Source organism: Alexandromys fortis, unplaced genomic scaffold (genome assembly GCF_014885135.2).
Source record: "Alexandromys fortis isolate MF-2015 unplaced genomic scaffold, M_Fortis_MF-2015_v1.1 scaffold_144, whole genome shotgun sequence".
Taxonomy (NCBI): Eukaryota; Metazoa; Chordata; class Mammalia; order Rodentia; family Cricetidae; genus Alexandromys; species Alexandromys fortis.
The window spans coordinates 479,594-500,036 of NW_026068021.1; the positions used below are offsets into that span (position 1 = coordinate 479,594).

The 20,443-nt window shown below is 51.3% G+C and overlaps 1 protein-coding gene across 2 annotated transcripts in view; it reads right to left on the reverse strand.

The window, feature by feature from the left end:
* Positions 1-1,799: 1,799 nt before the first annotated feature.
* The window catches only part of Foxk1 (forkhead box K1), a 70,105-nt gene continuing 51,461 nt past the window's right edge, over positions 1,800-20,443 (reverse strand). The window contains exons 3-9 of one of the 2 annotated variants that reach the window (XM_050163178.1): positions 16,130-16,286; positions 14,780-14,926; positions 13,254-13,447; positions 11,198-11,364; positions 10,829-11,113; positions 9,039-9,218; positions 1,800-8,362 (exon numbers count right to left, since the gene is read on the reverse strand). In XM_050163178.1, the coding sequence (XP_050019135.1) occupies positions 8,082-8,362; positions 9,039-9,218; positions 10,829-11,113; positions 11,198-11,364; positions 13,254-13,447; positions 14,780-14,926; positions 16,130-16,286 (1,411 nt within the window). In that variant the 3' untranslated portion in view covers positions 1,800-8,081. Of the gene's footprint in view, positions 8,363-9,038; positions 9,264-10,828; positions 11,114-11,197; positions 11,365-13,253; positions 13,448-14,779; positions 14,927-16,129; positions 16,287-20,443 lie in introns of both variants that reach the window. The other variant, XM_050163177.1, reaches the window with a different exon arrangement.

Consider the following 20,443-nt stretch of genomic DNA (forward strand, 5'->3'; position numbering starts at 1 on the left):
GCTTCTTAAAATCTGTAGCAGGTTATTTGAAAATCTCATTAGTGGAAAGTAGTTAAAGTAAAAAAAAATACACACACACATAAAAGATATCTAGATACTTAGCATACACAAGCATACACATGCATGCATGCAGTTTAAGTCACTCGTGTGACAGACACATTTTTATGACCTCTGTCAGAGGCACTCTGCTACAAAAACACCCAATGTCTTGCTAGCCTGGGGTTCTGGGGTCAGGAGACTGGCATCTTGCACTCATTTGTGTTGGGAGGTAGGTGCCTGTTTCACGTGCAGACAAAGGAAGCTGATGGTAGACAGAGGAGCTGTCATGGTGGGAACCTGGACCCATGTCTGTCTGGCTCTTGCCAGTGCCTAGTGCCTATGGCCTAGAATAAGCAAGATGTCAGAGAAATGGGCAGAAGCAGAGGCGGCTCAGTCCTTGCGAGCGTGAGAACCTGAGCTCCATCCTTAGGTGGCTGTGGGAAAGTAAGCACATACTTGCGATCCCAGCACTGGGAAAGTGGAGGCAGGAGGAGCTCTGGGTTTTGCTGGCCGGCCAGCTAGCTTCCTTGGCAAGTCCCAGGCCAGTGAGAGACCCTGTCTCAAAAGACAAGATGGGGCAGGGAAGATGACTCAGTACGTGAAAGTGACTGCCACACAAATGACAAGCTGAGTGTGGGTCCCCAGAACCCACATAAAAGCTACAGAATAACTTTAATGCTATGTAAATAGTGTAAGCACTTGTGATCCCAGCACACCTACAGCAGATAGGAGGAGGAGGCAGGAGAAGCTCCTGGAACTAGAGGGCCGGCCAACCTGGCTTATGCAATGGCAAAGAAATTGTCTCAAACAAGGTGGAAAGGTGAGGGCGGGCACCTGAAGGTTGTTCTCTAACTTGCCCACGTCTCCTGTGGCCAGTGCATGCCTGTGCCTCCACATATAAACACACACATCACGTGAGGAACAAGAGCTGAGGTTGTCTTCTGTCTCCATACAAATGCACACACAGGTGCACACACATACACACACACACACACACACACAGGAAGTCACACCCAGGAACATGTACACAGAAGAGAGAAATGGAGTTTCTCACCTGACTGAGGGTCAGATGTCTGCTAGGGCCAAGGAGGCAGCCACGATTCAGGTTTGAATGAGAATGGCTCCCATTGGCTCCCATACTTGAATGCTTTGTCCCGGGAAGGTACAATGGTGTGGGAAGGATTAGGAGGTGTGGCCTTGCTGGAGGAGGTGTGTCACTGGGGTCAGGCTTTGAGGTTTCAAGACCCCAAAGCGTTTCCCAGTTAGCACTCTTTGTCTTGTCGCTGTTTCAAGGTGTGAGCTCTCAGCTGCTGCGCTCCCTGCGCAGTCAGGCTCTCACCCCCTGAACTGGGAGCCGCAAAGTAAATGCCTTTTTGTTTTTCACAAGTTTCCTTTGTCATGGTGTCTCCTCACAGCAAAAGACCGAGTAACAAGACACACAGACCACCTGCAGACACATCCTGGCCCAGCTGTGGGCCTGTGTCATGAGGCGGGGAGACACGGGCTAGCTCCTCCCTTGCCATCTGTGAACCATCTCCATATCCTTGGAGCTCAGATGACAGACAGCTGCAGGGCTCTACCTGGACTGGACACCCAGGAACCCCCAGAGGAAGCAGAGTCCCCAGCCATTTCCCTTTCACCTCTGAAGCAGCTGGGGGTCAAGTCTGTCACTCCAGGAGCAGGGCTGTGTATCCAGGCCATCTGTTGGGCTGTCTGCCCTCCACAGTCACTCACTCAGGGACCACTCACCTCTGGGTACATATCTTTAATATATAATTTTTATTTCTGGTTATAGAAACAAATGCTAAGAGGAGAATATAGAGCTTCCCCACCCACATACAACAATCGAATAGATAAAAGAACAGTTCAAATGGATGAAAAAGGAAGTAGAAATTTTCCACTCTTATAGCTTTAAAACATTAATGTCTAATAATAGTTAGAAATCACATTCAGGTGTCAAACTTTTTTTTTTTAAAAAAGGATGGTTCTGTTATAAAAAATACTGTATCCCATTTGAAATGAACGCCCAGGTGGTGCTGCTTGGGATATGGGTTCGCAGGTTTTTCTGATCCCAACCATTACCCCTGCCTCCTGAGTGAGACCTTCACCCACTGAGGTGGGGCACGTCCCATCTCTGGAACCAGGATTCCCAGCGCATAGGATACCACTGCTTTTAAAGCACTACGTGTTAAACATATCATGGAAACACTTTAGACAGCCACTATAAAACAAAACAAAACCACACATGCGCGCACGCATACACACACACACACACACACACACACACACACTCACACTCCCTGAACACCCTCCCCCCAATTACTTTTACAGAATTATCATTCAGTTAAGAAAAAGAACGACCTCACTATTGGCTTTAGCCCCTCCCTCACACGTGCACAGCTGCTGTCCCCCTCCCCAGGACACAGCAGAATTCAAGGGGAGACATGGAAGACAGTTTGGGTCTCTCCTTCCTGCCCCCACCACCTTTGACCAGCCCAGGAATCAAGCTAAGGTATCAGGGATCCCAGATGCCTCCAGGAAGGATGTTATGAAGGCAAGATGGGAGAGAGGGGCCAAAATGAAAATGTTAGATTTTTTTTTTTTAAATTCCCAACTTTCCCAATTAAAAATAAAAGTTCTAGACCAGCCAATTCAGACTCAAGAAGCCAGGGTGTCATTTGGATACATACAGGACAGAGAACATGAATACTTAGTGGATCATGGGGCTTGCTCTAGCAGGGTCAGCACAGCCCTAGGGACAGTGCTGAGGTTCCTACCGGCGGCAAGTGCTCCAAATGCAGGGGCATGGACCAAGCCTGGCCATTGGCCAACTCCAGCCTCTCCTTGGCTTCTGTGACCCAGGTTCCTCCACACCGCCCCTTCACCTTGTGAGTAGTCAAAGGAGCAAGGATTCAGAGGTAAAGCAGCAAGCTCTTTCAATCCTTCAACTCTCATGAGGTGGGGGTTGGGACAAGTGAAGGTTGCGGGGGGTCTGGGGGTCCTAGGAAGCCTGTGTTTGGTGGTTGAGCCCAAGAACAGAAACACACACACCACTTTTCGTGGTGAGCCAAGCCCTCTGAGTGAAGTTTCCTCCTGGAGAGAGATGTCCATGTTCTCTTTACCATGGCCTGCATTAGCTGTGAGGGTTAAGACGGAGGTGAGGTGGCCTTCAGCTTCCAGTCCTGCCGGCTCACTTCCGCCTAGCTCCTGCCATGCTGCCCTCTGGGTGGACACTTCTCTCCCGAGAAGTTCAGAGGACCCTCTGTCCTGCCTCACGCCTGGGTGGTGCCCCTGGACAAGGCATGTGGTTGGCTTTACCTGTGGGACAGCCCTGACAGGGTGTAGTTCTAGACTGTTCCCTGCAGCAGCAGAGCTAAAGCCTGCCAGAAGGAAGCTCAGAGCAGCAGAAAAGAGGAGCGGAGAGACAGATGGGAGCAGCAGCCAGGACCACTCCCAAGTAGAGAGGGCAGTGGTAGCGCACCCCTTTAATCCCAGCACTTGGGAGGCAGAGGCAGGCGGATTTCTGTGAGTTCGAGGCCAACCTGGTCTACAAGAGCTAGTTCTAGGACAGGCTCCAAAGCCACAGAGAAACCCTGTCTCAAAGAAAACACACACATAAAAAAGTAGAAAACTATTTTCCCTAAAGTCAGTGAAATGGGTCTGTTTTATTCTGAAGGAAATGCCTGAGGTTGGGTCACAGAACTCCACTTGCCAAGCAGCTGTGACTTCGGGGGTAGCGATGAGGATGGCAGGCAGAGGGAAGTAGTAACCCGAGGATGACAGTCCCTTGGACAGTCCCAAATTGTTCAAACCACAGGCCGTGGGAAGAGGGTGTTAGTGCTAGTCTGTGGGCATCTAGGCCATACCTGCTGTGTCACCAATGCAGCAGCCTTTGGTAGAGAAAAAAACAAGGAGCACTAGGCCATGGTGGCACTTCATAAAGCACTTCAGGAAGCTGAGACGAGGATTACAAGGTCAAGGCCGGCCTGGGTAGCTTCATGAGACCCTGTCTCAAGTTTAAAAAATCAAAAGGGCCGTGAGCTGGCTCAGTGGTAGAACAGCCTTTGCCTAGCATGTGCAAGGCCCTGAGCTTACTCTCCAGCACCAAAACAAAACAAAAACCCAGAACTTAACAAGCAGGCGATGCAAGAGCCACCCTGAATTCAAGGCCTGGAGCAAGGGACTCACAAGATGAAAGGGGACTTTCAGTTGGGAGCAGGACTCAAGTGGCGGGTGGAAATTAGGAGGCCTTGGCCTTGTCTGTTCCCACTTCTCACCTGCCTTCTCCAAGACAAAGTGCGTGTTGGAGGCCCTGCTCTGGAAGGAAGCTGGGGTCAGCAGTGGCCATCTTTGGAACAACTTGACTTATCCTTTGTAATATTGCTTCTAAGCAGAGGTATTCTGAGAGACTGGAGGTGAGGTGCTAGTGACGACTGCCCTGTCACCCTGAGCCAGAACAAGCAGCTACCCTGTCATCATTGTGGTGACTTTACCACTAGTGATCGGGACGTGATGTTCCCACACAGGGATCTTTCCCCAGAACAGAAACTCACTCACTTTCTGACTTACTCTAGAGCGAGCACTGAGCTATTCAGATGGACAGGAAAAGGCTTGGTCAGCAAAGTGGGGGGGCACACCCAGAGTGGGCAACATCACGTGGTACAATATGGAATCAGAGGGTTTTGAGGAAAAGCGGGAAATTCCATCCCACCACTTCTCCATGGGAAAGATTTCTTCCTTGCATTTAAATAAGTCTTTGACCACGGCCCAAAGGGGAAGACACTGACCCCATCACCTGGCTGTGCCCATTTCCAGCTCTCCCAGATTATTGTGAAAGCGCTTTCCCCTTTAAGGGGAAAGACGGGTGACAACTATTATTTCAGATCTTGGCAGGCCTGGTGTGGGACAGGAGGTGGAGGCGGGAGATCTCTAGATTGTAAGGCTGTAGAAAGCAGGGGAAGGGTTCATGGGCTTCCTCATGGACAGCGAGTCTGAGTCGGATACCCCGCCTTGCACAAAGGCAAGGCTCCAGGAGCTGTTGACAGACATGTTTATCATGCCCTGGATGCCAAGCTGAGGTAGGGGAGGAGACAGAAAAGGCAAGAAGGAGGGAGGGATAGATAGGCATAGAAGGGGAAAGATAAGGGACGGGAGGAAGGGAAAGAGAAAGAGGAGGAAGGAGGAGAGACCGGCAGGGGAGAGGAACAGAGAGAGCTCTCAGGCTGGGTCTCTTCACTTCCAGTCACCATGGTGACATCCTATGCTTGCAGCATTTTGTGAGTCTGGCAAGTCCCAGATATGAGGCAGAAGACAGAGTGGACATGCGGACCGCCAGGCACCGGATCTGCCAGGGAACACTCACCAAAACAAGGCAAGCTCAGATAAAGCTGTGCCAGAGACAGGAGTCGCTGTGGCCCTGAGGAACAGGTCACCAGGCATCACATCTGTGCCTCAACTGTTCTCCAACCCCAGGGCTTGCTAGGGTCCTCCAGGGTTGCCAGCCATGGTCTAGACAGTGGATGGTCATGGCTCCTAACCCAGGCTCTGGCTTCCGCAGATAGCTTCCCAGAGCTCATGGGAGCAAGTTCCAGCTGGCTGTGGATTCCTGCTCTGAGCACTGGCTATTCTGGGTTAATGGCTGTGGGCAAAAGCTGGCACAAGCTGGGTGCTACCTGGTAGATAACCAAATCCACTTCTAGAGCAATGACACCAGGCTAGCCTCCTCCTCCTTTCTAGCTCAGGCTGCCCAAGCAGGGGCAGAGGACCCTCTGCCTTAAGGTCATGTAGGACATCGGGACAGTGTGTGCTCCACTCTCTCCCTCCATGTCCTTCCACACCCGTGTTAATGGTGAGAGGATCCGCTACAGAGGATGGAGATCATGATGTCTCAGCAGCCAGGAGAGCAAACTGGTCAGGGCCATTCTGAGACCTGATGACAGATGTGATGGATGGTGACCCACAGTTCCATACAGGGGCTGCACAGTGACTACCGTGACAATCCACAAATAATCTGCCTTGCAGGATGACCATGTGCACACAGCCTTGGTAACAGAGGGGAAGATCGGCAAGTGGCACTAACGTCCCTTGTGGTCTCAGCTCATTCCCGCTTCCCTAGCCACATGCTCACACCAGGCACACAGAGAACAAGTTCATGTCAGGCACAGGGAGATGTAGGATAGAGCCATTTGATACTCCAAGGGGCAGCTCCACCTGGAAAACCCACCCCCAGCTACCAACACCCCAGCCCCACCTCTCAGAAACCTCCCAGGAGACAGACAGGCCTACAAAACAGAGCTCTCTTCCAGCTTGAAGTTTAGTACTGCAGACATGACTGGGGAGCTTGGGAGATAGCACAAGAGGGCTAGGCAGGCGCTCTGCACTGGTCCTTGGCGTGTGTGGGAGACTGGTGGCTTCAATAGTGGCAGCCATAGGGTGGAGCCCGAATTCATCCAACCCGACGATCACCTGCTCTCCGTAGCCTCCAGGTCACTGGCAACTCTTCCAGCAAAGGCAGCTTGTACGGCTGTGGCCCCTCCTTTCTTGGGGTTGCCTGCTCTTTGCTCACGGGGCTCTCTCTTCTCTTCTGACTGGGCCCGGGCAGAGGAAGAGGCCAAGGGTAGCCCGACTTTTCTGGGGTTCTCTGTCCAAGTTGTCACTGTCGCTTATGGCCCACCATCCAGGAGGGCCAGCACTGAGCTCCTGGCTGCCTTGAAGTCATGCAGCTGCTGCCACTGCTTCCGCAGAACCATCTCTCATCCCCAGACTGTGTGGAACAGCCAATGTCTCCTACTCCTATGACTCGCTGTGTTCAAAGTGCTGCTGGTAGCTTGTGTAGGCATGCAAAGGGACCTTCTCTGGGGATCCGAGTCCTCGGCTGACCCCATACTTTGGTTCTTGCCACACTGTAATCAAACTTGGCACCAACTGCTGTCCAGAGAGGTAGTTTCCTTCCCAGTGGATAACAGCCAGGAACAGCCAGGGACACCCGGCTTCAGGTAGAAGAGAGGGTTTCTATTTGCAAACTGGACACGTCTTGTGGTGCTCAGGAAACTGGAATGTGTGAGGGGAAGGCAGTGTGAGCAGACCGTTGCACAGCGCCTCCAGCTGCCAGAAACAGGATGCACCCCCGCTGTCTTCCACTGGTACAGACCAGTATCCTCCCTGCTGAGCAAGGGGCTGACTGATGTCCCCTGAAGCTGCCCAGGTTTTCCTGGATATCCGTTGTAGCTTGTAGCTCTGGGCTAAGCCAGTACTGTGGGAATGGATGCCATGGGCACTGGCCCTGGGCTGATTTTCCAACATCAATGTGGGAGCCGCTGATCCTTCTTGGAGTTATCGGGGAGAGCGGCATGTTCACCAAGGGCTGGTGTGGGTGAGTGCCTGCAGCTACTCAACTGGTTACCAAAGGGAACCCCAAAGACATGTGAACCCTTCTGTGTGTCTCAGGTTTGAGATGAGCCCAAATTCCATGTTTAACTATAAGAATTATTTTAGGGTCCAAAGCCAAAGCAGATCTCTTGACCCCAATTAATGCCGCAACCTATGTCACTTTTGGGGCGAGGACTGCATCCCAGTCTGTGGCTGGGACGTTCTCACCACCTTCTCTGTTCTCTGGTCTATTCCTGCTCAGTTACAAACAGGAAATCTGTGGGTCCCAAGGAGAGCAGCCTGGGTTTGCACTGTACTTCTGTCCAGTCCTGGGGCTCATTCTTCTTGAGGGTGCTGGCTGGGATCGGTTCCTGAGGAGCTGGGCTAGACCTTCTCCCACAAGAACTGGGGAGTGGCGATGGCATGACGGAGGGGTAAATAAACACACAGAACCCCCAGATTCATACAATCAAGTTGTCTGAACGTGTTTATGTGTTTTGTTTCAAACCATGGGAGGACAGGAGATAAAAAGGAAACTGTCCAGGTGTGGCGGCCACCCTCATGGCACACGCGCTGCAGGCAGCTGTGAGCTTCTCTACTCCGTCCTCAAGTGCAGCAGCTGGCCACCTGGGCACCTGTGGCCTGAGTCCCACTCCACCTTCCTGCAGGTGACTTCACTCGCCGGTACCTGGGCCCTGGGGGCCAGTGGCTGCCATTGCTGTGGGCTGTGTGGTGGCTGTCCCACTGGGCTCCTCTACCCGGGACCTCTTGATCTCGGGCTCCCCGCTGGAAGAGGCAGACGTGGTAGTGGAGGCTGCTGGGGTTGATGTGGCATTAGTGGCCACCGAGACAGCTGCTGATGGCTCCTCAGACCCTACCTCACATACCCGGGTGATGACCACTGGCGTGGATGAACTCGCCTGGGCTGCCAGGAGCTGCAGGGGGCTGGTGAGGGCTGGTAGCAGGAAGAAGAGGTTACTTAAGGGTTACCACTAACTGGTTACAGCCACAGTGCTGTCTCTGTCATTCCTCACACAGGTATCTTTTCCCTACCCATGGCAAGTCTGAATCAGACACCCCACACCCAAGTCAGGGCCCTTCTCACTTGCTGCTTCTGTCACCCTGAGGACATCCCTCCCTCCCCCTCTTCCCCTCTATGATGCCTAATTTTGATTATCACCTCAGTGGAATTCAGAAGTGCCACAGACTCAAATCTTTGGGCATGTCTGTGAGGGAGTTTCTGGGTTGTGACTCCATCCTAGCTGGGCTCCCAGACTAAATAAAGTAGAAAGCGAGCCAAGGAACGGCTTCCTCTCCCTTGGCTGCCCGACTGTGCCATGCCTTCCCAGCCAGGATGGGCTGAACCTTCAAAGGGAGCCAAAGGAAACCCTTCCGTCCTGAAGGTGTTTTTCAATAGCACAAAAACCTAAACACCAGACTCTGGCACACAGAGGCCCAACCCGTGGGGGCTGCCCGACCTCCTCCTCTGACATCCCCTGTCACCCTAGGTGACGTCTGGTTTCCTTGCTATGTGCTCTTGGAAGGGAAAAGCAAGTGCCCGCCTGAGCTGCACTGCCTGTGGCAGGTCCCTGGCGCCTAGGGTTCGGGCTGAGGGCAGGCTAGGGCCTCACCGTAAGCGTTGCCAGCTAAGCTATTCGTGGGCACAGCATGCTTTCCGTTCTGAGTGACAGCCCGCACTGGAAGATGGTGCTGCCCGATAGTCACTGGCGTAGCTGGCTGCAGGATGGTGACCGTGTGTCCAGGGACTCCTGGGGCCATCTGGCTGGCGACCGTCTGGATAACTCGGCTGGCTGCAGGGATTGTGGCAAATGCTATGGTGGGTTTCTCTTCCAAACCTGTGGGGCAGGCAGCCAGTGAGAACCACACATGGTCCCAGCCACCAAGTTCCATCAAGGCCTCAGCATGAAGTTGGCTGAGGGGCTGGGGAATGGGGTGCCACTGGGAGAAAGGGCTTCCCAAGCCTCTCCTTGGAGATATGTTTAAATTACCAGGGCTTTAAAACATGCTGGGTGTGGAGGTAGGAAGAGCAAGAATTCAAATTATCCTTGGTTACATAGAGTTCAGTATTGGGCTTCACAAGACTGTCTCAAACACCAAAAACAAAATAAAAATAAATAAAACTATATGTGTGTGTGTGTGTGTGTGTGTGACACACACCTTCAACTGTAACCAATACAAATTTAATCTGTGAGACAAAATGTAGTATTTGGATTGAAACAGATTGCTTTTAGGGCTGTGACCTTCTCTTTACCAGAATGTCATCTCTAAGACTCTAATTATTATTACTTTGTCGTTGCTAGTGACTAGGGAGAGAATCTAAGGCCATGGGCATGCTGGGTCTCTGCCAATGAGCTACATCCNCAAGAGACAAAGGTCAACTAACAAAAACCCTAATATCAGAAATAAGAAACCCTTTTCAAGGCATTGGTCATGGTTTTCCTATGAGACTCTCAAAACATCCAGCCCATTGTTTTTTGCTCTTTGCTCTTTCTTTCTTTCTTTCTTTCTTTCTTTCTTTCTTTCTTTCTTTCTTTCTTTCTCTCTCTCTCTCTCCCTCCCTCCCTCCCTCCCTCCCTCCCTCCCTCCCTCCCTTCCTTTCTTAAAGACAAAGTCTAGTTAGGTTACCCAGGCTGGCCTAGGGCTTGCTATGCCACACAAGCAGGCCTCCACCTCCCCAGTAGCTGGGAAGACAGGTCTCTGACACCAGATTGAGCCTGTTTCCATAACGACGACCATAAAACACAAAGTTAACATCGAATCTAAATCCCCAGTGCGAATAACGACTAAGAAATAATGCTTTCTAGAAAGTTCTAGGGTTGCCTTTCACAGACTGGGTATACTGTCAACATATACCCCAAAAGCCCCCTAGGACCATATTTCTTTTTGAAGCAGGCAGGGATGCATGCCTGTAATCTCAGCACTGCTGGGCAAGGTGACAGTGAGTCTGAGGCCAGCCCAGCAAGGATACAGACTACAACACTGGCAAAATAACCAATAAATAGGGGCTGAGATGGCCCAGTAGTTAAGTGTACCCACAAAGTGGATCACAACCATCAACTCCAGTTTGAGGGTATCTGACGCCCTCTTCTGACCTCCTCAGGCACTGCACACACTGCTATAGACACTGAAGACAAACACCCATCCACACAAGATAATACTGAAAGCAGAGCTTTTAAACAGACAAACAAACACAAATAAATAAGGGCTATAACCTGAATGTCACCTTGAATGAAAACAAAAGTCAAGCAAAAAGCATTATGCCAACCAAGGAAGAAGTAAGTGCGCAGAGACAATCCACACTGCCTTAGAAAGACCCGCTTCCCTTTACTCACTGCCCTGCTTAGTGGGCTCCAAGCCTGCAGCCAGGCTCACACTGCCCAACAGTGTGCGGCCACATTACCTCTCGTCTCATTGCCCAGGTCCAACACGGCTGTGCCTGCTGTGTCGTGGGAGCCTCCGGCTGAGCCCTGGCTAGCGAGGATGTACCCGTTGGCTGAGTTGGCAGAGGTGGTTACCACCCTCACCATGGTGACAGTAGGGGCCTGCTGCACCACATGGATGGCGTGGCCTGAGGGCTGTTGTGAGGTCACTATGGAAGCTGGCATGTACGCGACAGGCTTAGCCACTAAGTTGGAAGGTCGGGGAGGGACAGCCATAATCACCGGCTGGGCACTGACAGGGGAACCTGTGGGATGACACAGGGGACAGTGATTTGCGTGGGTGTCGTCCAGTCTGTCACATCCAGGAAGAGGATGAACCTATGTCTTACCTGGGGCACTCTGGGAATAGCGATACTCTGGAACAGAGGCTAACTTTGACCCTAAGTCAGGATCATGTGGAATGGGGGAGCCCTCCCGAGACAGGCACTCTGGGGTCTGCAGGCCACTGGAACGAGGGGACATCAGTCCAGGGTGGGTGGGCGAAGCTGGAGCACTCCTGGAATGAAGAAAAGGGTACACCAAGGTGGTGCATCAGCATAAAAGCAAAACAAACAAAAACGAATACCCCCCACTCCCACACCACATCCCATGTCCAGCCCTACACCTAACTCAGCAATTCCTGGCATACAGCCCACCCCCACCCCACCCCACCCCACCCCACCCCACCCCACCCCACCCCACAATTCCTCACACATCTTCCTGGGATCCACCCAATCTCATGTCTCTGCCCCACATCCAAAGGCTTCTCTCTTATGTCCCTAAGGTTTTCCCGGATCTAATGTTCCCTGTTGACAAAGACCTAGCATTGCCATTTCCATTCAATGGGGAACTGGGTGGGTAGGTGCTCCATTAAACAGGGCTGAAGGGTGGAGAAAGGACTGCCTCCTAGCAACTTGTATGTCTATAGAGCACGCACTGCCTAAAAGGTCCTGCCACCCTCCAGGAGCAGCTCAGCCTATGTCAAAAGAAAAAGCTTGTATCCAGGTATGACAATGCAGGCCTGCCATCCTTGCTACTTGGAAGGCAGAGGCAGGAGAATCTTAAGCTCAAGGCCTGCCCTGACAACTTAGCAAGATCCAGACTCAAAATGAAAAGTGAAACAAACAGGTGTGGCTCAGTGGTAGAGCCCCTGCCTAGAATCCCCCAGTGAGGGGCTGAGGTGTGGCTCAGTGGTAGAGCCCCTGCCTAGAATCCCCCAGTGAGGGGCTGGGGTGTGGCTCAGTGGTAAAGTCCCGCTAGCAGGATTAGGGCCTTGGTTGAATTTCCAGTACCACAAAAAGCCCAAACTGTTATTGGATGAGTACAGGACTGTGGTATCTTGATGGGGAAGCTCAGCCAATCACATCTGACTAGGGTGTGGCTGCCTGAAGCCCAGGTAGATAAGGTGGGGGAGATCCGTTTGGACTTCGGATCTTCTACTCCAGTAGCGTGAGTTTCCCCGTTTTTCAATTATTAAATTATATCTGTTGTTTTGAGCTGGTCTGGTTATTTTTGCGTACCAATCAAATATGCCATCACTAACACTTCACGCCCAAGAGCCCTTTGAGGCTCTGGCCAGTTGGGGCTGCGCCACGTTCATTTTGGGCATAGATACTCTCATCTTTGTGCACCCCCGCTCTGCGCACTTCGAGAGACCAGTGCTGATACAGGCATTCCTATCCCTGAGAAACCCTTCCTGGCTCACTGTGACACTGAGACAGAAGTGCTAGGCTCTGCTTTCCTACAGATGCAGGGACTCCTGCCACTTGCTGGTCACCTGACCTATGCTGAGAGTGACCATAGGCAGACTCCACAGCTATCCATACAAGTACAGGTCCCTATGAACCCCACATGGCCAGAGGGCTGTCCAAATGGCATTTACCTGTCAGGCAAATGCAAGGCCCAATGGAGCTGTTGGTGGTGGTGAGTCCATCCATCCATCCTACCTGCCAGCAGACAAGCTGTACTCCCAGCATAGCTCCATTCATGGAAGACAGAGGGATCTCAAGGTCCCCAAATCACTAGGACCCCCAACCTTTGAACTGGTTATGGTGGCTCAACCTCCTGCACACACTGCACAAGTAGGCAGTAACCGCCTCACTAACTGTTCCAATCAGCACAGAGGTCTGAGAACTGGGCATACAGAGTGCATGCCCCACCTCCCTCTGGCTCCCACCCCAGCCTAGTGTTCTCCAGTGTCTGCAGAAGCACCTGACACTGTTCTTGTGCAGTGTTCTTGTTCAGCTATCATGAGTTCAAGGCCAATCTGCCCACAAAGTGAGAAACCTTGTCTTGAAACTGAAAATCAGAAAGATAGAAGCTTAATAGTCTAAGAACCCAGAAAACAGACCAAGTTCTCGAGTGCTAGGTCCCTCCCACTGCTGTGATGCAGGAAATCTAGCTTACCGTGAGGACAGAGGTCCGAAGGGGGTGCGGAAGCACGAGACGCCTCTCTGTCTCCGCTTTCGGAATGCTTGTTCCACGAGTTTGGCTTCAGAGGCAGGGTCTATTCGCCAAAAGGAGCCCTTCCCAGGCTCTTCCTGGGATCGAGGGACTTTGATAAAGTAACGGTTAAGAGAGAGGTTGTGTCGGATAGAGTTCTGTAGGAGACAGAGAGAGACACCTGTGGGTCACAGCCATCAGAGGACAGACCTTACGACAGACGCAGCAGGAACTGATGACAGGCATGTGGCTGCAGGTGACCACCCCTCCTGGGGAACAGAACAGGTGGGGCATAAGGTAGCTCCTTCTATGCAATCCGCACAGTAAAATGCACCCGTTCTTTCAGAAGAAACACACAAGTATGCAGGATCTCGTTGGGCATGGAGAACAGATGAGGCTCACCGGGCTCAAAGCACATCAGGATCTCTGGGTGTGCCAGCTTACATCTATCTTCTCAGTACGTGCTGAGGCAGGAGGATCGTGAGTTCAAGGTCAGCCTGGGCTACATAGTGAGCTCATGACTCAGAGAAGCTCCTTATGGGGCGGGAATTGTGGCTCAATTGGTACAGTTTGCCCCCGGCAGGAAGCTCTGGACTCTGTCCTCACAGCACTAGTAAACCAATGTGGTGGAGGCAGAAGGAGCAGAAGTTCAAGGTCATTGATGACTATAAAGAAAGTTCGTTCAGAGCCAGCCTGGGCTACCTGAGACCTTGCCTCAAAAGAAAAGAAGCAACAGCAAGAACAAAAGATTCTTCTGGATAAGCTAGCTAATGAAAAATGCTAATCACAGACAAGAGACTAACGTGGCGTAATCTGTGTCCATTGCATTAATGAAGAGATCTCACAGCCTCCCAGAAAGATAAAATGCACCAGACTCATGCATGTGGACGGCTGCACTAGTGATGGGGGCGGTGGACTGCTAAAGTCACAGGGTGTTAAAAAGCTTAGGAAGTACAGATGCCATCAGTACACAGGTGTGGGACTAGCTCAAGGCTGATCCCAGCACTCGGGAGGCTGAGGCAGGATGACTGCCATGTTTTCAAACCTAGCCTGGACTACAACATGAGACACCGTCTCAAAACAATTTAAAAAAAAATTGTAACCAGTCTTGAAGGAAAAGTAGCAAAATCAGATCATTTTAGGGCTGGGACGTGGCTCAGTGGTGTGTATGCTTAGCATGCATGAAGCCCTGGGTTTCATTCCTAGCACTGAACAAATGCGGCTTGGTGGTACAGGACCACAATTCCCAAACTTCAAGAACAGGAGGTCATCCTTGGCTGCATAGGAAGTTTGAGGCAACCTGGGCTACAAGAGACCTTTTCACAGAAACAAAAGAGCAGCAGCTCTTAATGGCTCTGACATAGCACAGAGGCACCATGGTACTGAGTGTCACATGGGAAAGCACCAGGCGCCTCTTCGTTGTTTGTTCATGTGAAGCACTGAGTTTGTATCTGAGTCTCCACACACAGCCCAGGCCCCCGGGGCCTCACCTGCCAGCCTTTGTCGGCAGTCCTGTAATAGGGGTAATGTTTGGTGATGTGGGCGTAGATGCCACTTAGTGTTAGCTGCCTGTCCTGTGCCGAGGAGATGGCTTGCACGATCAGCTGAGCATAGGAGTATGGAGGCTTCGACTCATCCTGGAGGGAGGATTCACAGGAGACAGGGTTACAGAGGGAAATGGGATAGAATCTCTCTCAGCCAGGCCACCCACTCCTGACGCAGATGATGCTGTCTGCATTGAGTCACATCCAGGAGCCCGCTTCATCCATCAGCGTGCTCGCATTAAACTCGGAACATGGTGGGCTGCACCCGTTCCCAGCAATTGGAAGGCTGAGGCAGGAGGATTGCCTCAATTCTGAGGTTAGCCTGAATTATGGCTGAGATCTTGTCTCAAAACCCTAAACAATGGCAACAAGAATTCAGAACAGTGCCCTTTGGCCAAGTGTGATGCATACCTGTGGTCCTAGGACTTCTGAGTTTTAGGCCAGCCTCAGCTACATGAGTCTTTCAAAAAACAGAAAGCAAAAAGCAAAACAAAGAGGGCCTAGGGAACTGGCTGAGTACACAAAGTGCTCCCCATGCAACCATGAAGATCCAAGTTCGGATGCCCAGCACCTATGCAAATGCCAGACACGGTGTCAACGTGTGATCCCAGTGACTCCCTGACTGCCCAGCATAAAGGGCGAGCACCATACTCAGTGAAAACAATGTGGAGAAGGGCCGAGAAAGACACACGTGGGTCAGCACAGCTTCACACCTATGTGTGTGCAGACAGACTCGGGAGAAACAGAACAGAAAAGAAATGCCAAGCCCCACCTCACAGGAGGAAAAACAGGTTTTGAATCAAAACTCTGAAGCTCTCATTTCCCAGCACACTGTTTGCTACCCACGACACATGCTTACAACAGCAAAAAAAATGTGGCTGGGCCTGGGTGCAGACCTGTCATTGCATCTACTCAGAACGCTGAAGCAGGAAGGTCACGGGTTCAAAACCAGCCTAGGTTACTTAGTGAGACTTTGTCCCAAAATAAAAAGTAAAAAGAGGGTAGCAAATTGCCCCTGAGTTCAATTCCCAGTACTGTCAAAAGAGGGTGGGTAGAAAAGAAAGAAAAGGTGTCGCTGTCTTAAAGACTATTCTTAGACTCTGACACTGTATCAGCAGCACGGGCTGCAACAAGTAGGAACTGGGTGGGTGACAGGACTCCAGCTCACCACAAATGGTCATGGGTAGATCCTTCAACACAGCCATGTGCTGCACCCTGGAGTACCCCGTCTGAGCCACCCTCAGGACCCCTACTGCAAGGTGTTGGTCACCATGACAACATGTCTGAGGCTCAGACCTTCGGGCTGTCCCCACCAGACGTGTCTGCTTGCTGCTCAGAGGCGGCCTTTGCTGCAAACTCTGCGGCCAGCTGAAGGTCTGATGTCACGTTCTGGACGAAGCGGTAACCAGATGACCCAGCTCCTCGAGGACTGGCTGGACAGGAGTTGGGGACGCTGAAGAGAAGAAGAAAAAAAACACCGTTTAAGACCCTGGGAAGGAGGACTCTGGGTAGGGACACTCTTTCTGGACCACCATGGATGATGGAGGGAGAGTATTACTTCTGCCTTCTGGTAATATCGCTGGGTGGGACCAGCTTCAGAAAAATCAAGAAATACAACCAAGAACTCAAGAGGTCAAGACCAAAGCTGCAGGAAGTCAAGTCCCTAGGCCATGAGTTCCTAAGCAAGAAAGCAGTAGCTCTGATGGCTTCAGCAAAAGCAAGCTGCTCCTCCACTCCAAGGCGTAAAGACGTGGCTAGTGTGGCCGTGACCACAAGATGGCGCCCTAAGAACAGGTGTGGATGGTGAGTAACTCCACACAAGGACACTTAGCAGCTGGAGGAGGCAGTGGCACACAGAGTTCTCAGCCCCAAGTCATCAGTCTCACTGTGACCTGCCACTGACGAAGCTAGCACTACTGTGGCTCTGTAAGACAGGACCTGGCCGACCCCGCCTGGACCCCAGGACTGAGGTTGGCTGGCTGATAGTGAGCTAATGAATTAAGACAAGCTCTAGAAGGCCACCGAGATGGCTTGGCATGTGCAGATGCTGCCAAAGCAGACCACCTGAGTTCAACCCAGGGCCCACATGGTGGGAGAATCTGACTCCCACAGGTTGCCCTCTGACGTCCACATGTCTCACACACACACACACACACACACACACACACACACACACACACACGAATGAATAAAGTACTGGAGAGACAGACCGACAGTTAAGAGCACACTTGTAGAAGACTGCAGTTTGAATCCTACACCCTTGTCACATGGTTCACAGCCCCTCTTCCTCCAGGGGATCTGACACCCACTTCCGGCTTAAGTGGACACCTGCACTCACATGCACGAGTCCCACCCCACAAGATCTTTAAAATAAATCCTTTAAAAAGTAATAATAATAAGACAAACTTTGATTCTCTAGCCAAAGTCCTGGTAGTAAACATTTTTCACTTTAAAACAGAGAGCAGCGAGAGGGCTCAGTGGGTAAAGGCTCCTGCCTCCTGAGCCGGGTGGTCTTAGTTTGATCCCTAGAATTCACACGGTCGAAGAGAACTCACTCCCACAAGCTGGCCTCACTCCACATCTGCACCATGGGATGCAAATGCTCAACACACACACACACACACACACACACACACACACACACACACACCGAATAACTACAATGAAATGTAAAAGTTAAAAAATAAAACCTTTCGAACAAGGAAAAGTAATCAAACACTGAGTCAGAGTCCTGCACGCTGCCCCTGCCGTCGGCAGAAAACCTGCAGCTTCAGGAGGACAAGTGGCAGGACGCCACTCTCTTCCACTGCCTGCTGCTCCTCTGGCTGTGGGAAACACCCAGAAAGGACACTGCTCTCCAGCATGCCTGTCCCCTCTTCCCATCTTCCCACTTCCTCCACAGGGATGTCTCCTGCTTCCCAAGCTCACCTGGGATACACCTGGGCTATTGCCTCCACCTGCACAGACAGTGTCTTCTCAGGCCTGGGATGTGACCCCCCTGGGTGGCTGCTGGTCCATCTCCCTCTTTCTGGGAGCTACTCAGGACTGAGCAAGGGACCAGCAAAAGCTTGCCCAGATATAGGAGGAGGAGGAATTCCTTCTGGGGTCTCAGTCCCTCTGTAGGAAAAAGGGGCGCACGCCATACATAACCTTGAGACCTTTAGTTCAGGGAGTCTCTTCTCCTTTTGACTACCTCTAATTTTGGTAACTTCTGTGCTTGCATTCTTCTGGTAGGCACGCTGCCTCCTCCCTTCCTCATGTCCTTATGATCCAGCTGAGGCCTTGGTGCATAAAGTTCAGTCAGCAAACAAGTCAGTGAGACCCCAAAAGCAGGAAAGCGAAAAGCAACTTTCCCTAAGCTTCTTTTAAGAAAAGGGTTGGCGGGGGCTGGAGAGAGGGCTCAGTGGTTAAGAGCATTGCCTGCTCTTCCAAAGGTCCTGAGTTCAATTCCCAGCAACCACATGGTGGCTCACAAACATCTGTAATGAGGTCTGATGCCCTCTTCTGGCCTGCAGGCATACACGCAGAAAGAATATTAAATACATAATGAATTAATAAATAAATATTAAAAAAAAGAAAGAAAAGGGTTGGGGGGGGACCCTCATAATGTAGTTCAGGTTGGTCTCAAACCATCCTCCTGCCTCATTTTTCTGAGTGCTAGATATATAGGCATGAGCCAATACATCTGGCTTGGATTTAATTCTCTCTTTTTTCCCTTGAGATGGGGTCTCATTATGGCCCAGAAATTCCTATGAGGCCAAGTGTGAGGATTCCCAAGCATGCACACCATACTAGCCTGGATTTCATACAAACTAAGCTAAAATACAAACCCAAGTACAGGGTGGGGAAGCTGAGAGACGAGTTTACTTCAACATCCATACACTCAAAAGTCAGCTTTCACTGTGTATAGCATAGTGTGGCTTTCATCCCAGTTCTCCGGAGGCAGAGGCAGGCAGATTTCTGTGAGTTCAAGGCCAGCCTGGACTACAGAGTGAGTTCAAGGCTAGTAGAGCTACCTAGTGAGACCCCATCTCAAAAACAAAAACAAACAAACAAAAAAGCAAAACCACCAAATAAATAAATAAAGTTTTAAAGACCATGTTTCATACCAGACTTGGAGAAAAGGCATGGTCACAGGGAATGTGGCTTGGGTGAGAGCTGTCACCAGGGACTCATCAAGTAGTAGATGCCGCTGCAGTGAATTTGGTACCCTGCCCCAAGCCCAGGCCCATTAATACCCTCAGAGTTTACCAGAATGACAGAGACATCAGCACTCTCTGGCAACCATGGGGCTGGGAAGTCTCCACGACACAGCACATCTCCTAGTGACAGGCCGCGGACACCAGCTTAGGTGGAGGTGAGCGAGGAGAGCGCATCTCAGGACACTGAAAACCTTGTGTGAGGTCGTGGAGGTTGAGGAGCGTCTCTCCTGTGTGGCGTCTCCCCACAGTTCTGAGGGCACAGCGTTATGATGGGCATGAAGAGCAAGGCCATGCTGCCTGTTCCTGAGGAAATGCACACCTTTGCTCCCAAGTGCCAAACCTGGAGTCAAGATCTTCATGGCCCACAGGATGGCTTAGGTGAGCACAAGGTTCGTCAAAGCCATCTTAGAAACATAAGTCAAGGGCCAGACTTGATGGTGGCAGACATGTCATCCCAGCTACTGGGGAACCTGAGGCAGGAGGACCTCAGCTCAGTGTTGGTCTGGGGTACAGAATGAGGTCAAGTTCAGCCTGGGAAACCTAGTGAGACCCAGTACCAAAATAAAAAATTAAAACATGGTTAGAATATAGTTCAGTGAGGGGCTGGGGTGTGATTCAGTGGTAGAGCCCCTGCCTAGAATCCCCCAGTGAGGGGCTGGGGTGTGGCTCAATGGTAGAGCCCCTGCCTAGGATCCCCCAGTGAGGGGCTGGGGTGTGGCTCAATGGTAGAGTGCTTGTCTAGCTAATGTAAGATTTTGGACTACAGGTTCATTACACACCCCTCCCCAGGGAAGCAACCTCTGCTTCTTTAGCCTGGCTCATGCCAGTGACCTGCGTGGCCACAGCCGAGTGTGCAGTGAATGCTTCAGTATTGCAGCCTGTGATGTCAGTTTCCCAGCAGCACCTCCAGGGCACAAGTGCTTCTGATCAGTCATCTATTCCCGACCTCAGAGCAGCCTGTTTCTCAATACACAACACTGAACCATCCTTGCAAGCCAGCTGCAAGGAGAGAGCTGCACCAGAGACAGGGCCACTCAGCTGCTGGTACTCACGTCTCAGAGCTGTAAAATGACCATTGGGAGTCAGGTGAATCCCAGACCCTGAACAGGGCTTCCTAGTCTCTGAGAACACAAAGTGTGAGGGTTCTCAACTTTCCTAGAGCTGTGACCCTTTAGTACAGTTCCTTGTGCTATGGCGGCCCCAACCTTAACACTATTTCGTTGTCACACCATAACTAATTTTGCTACTGTTATAAATCATAATGTACGTATCTGATATGCAGGATATCTGACAGACTCCTGTGCCACAGGCAGAGAACCACTGGCACAGAGGGACTTGGGAAAGTCACCTAGGAAAGAGAAAACACCAGTTTTCTGCCAGTGTTTGGGAGGCCAAAGCAAGAGGGTAG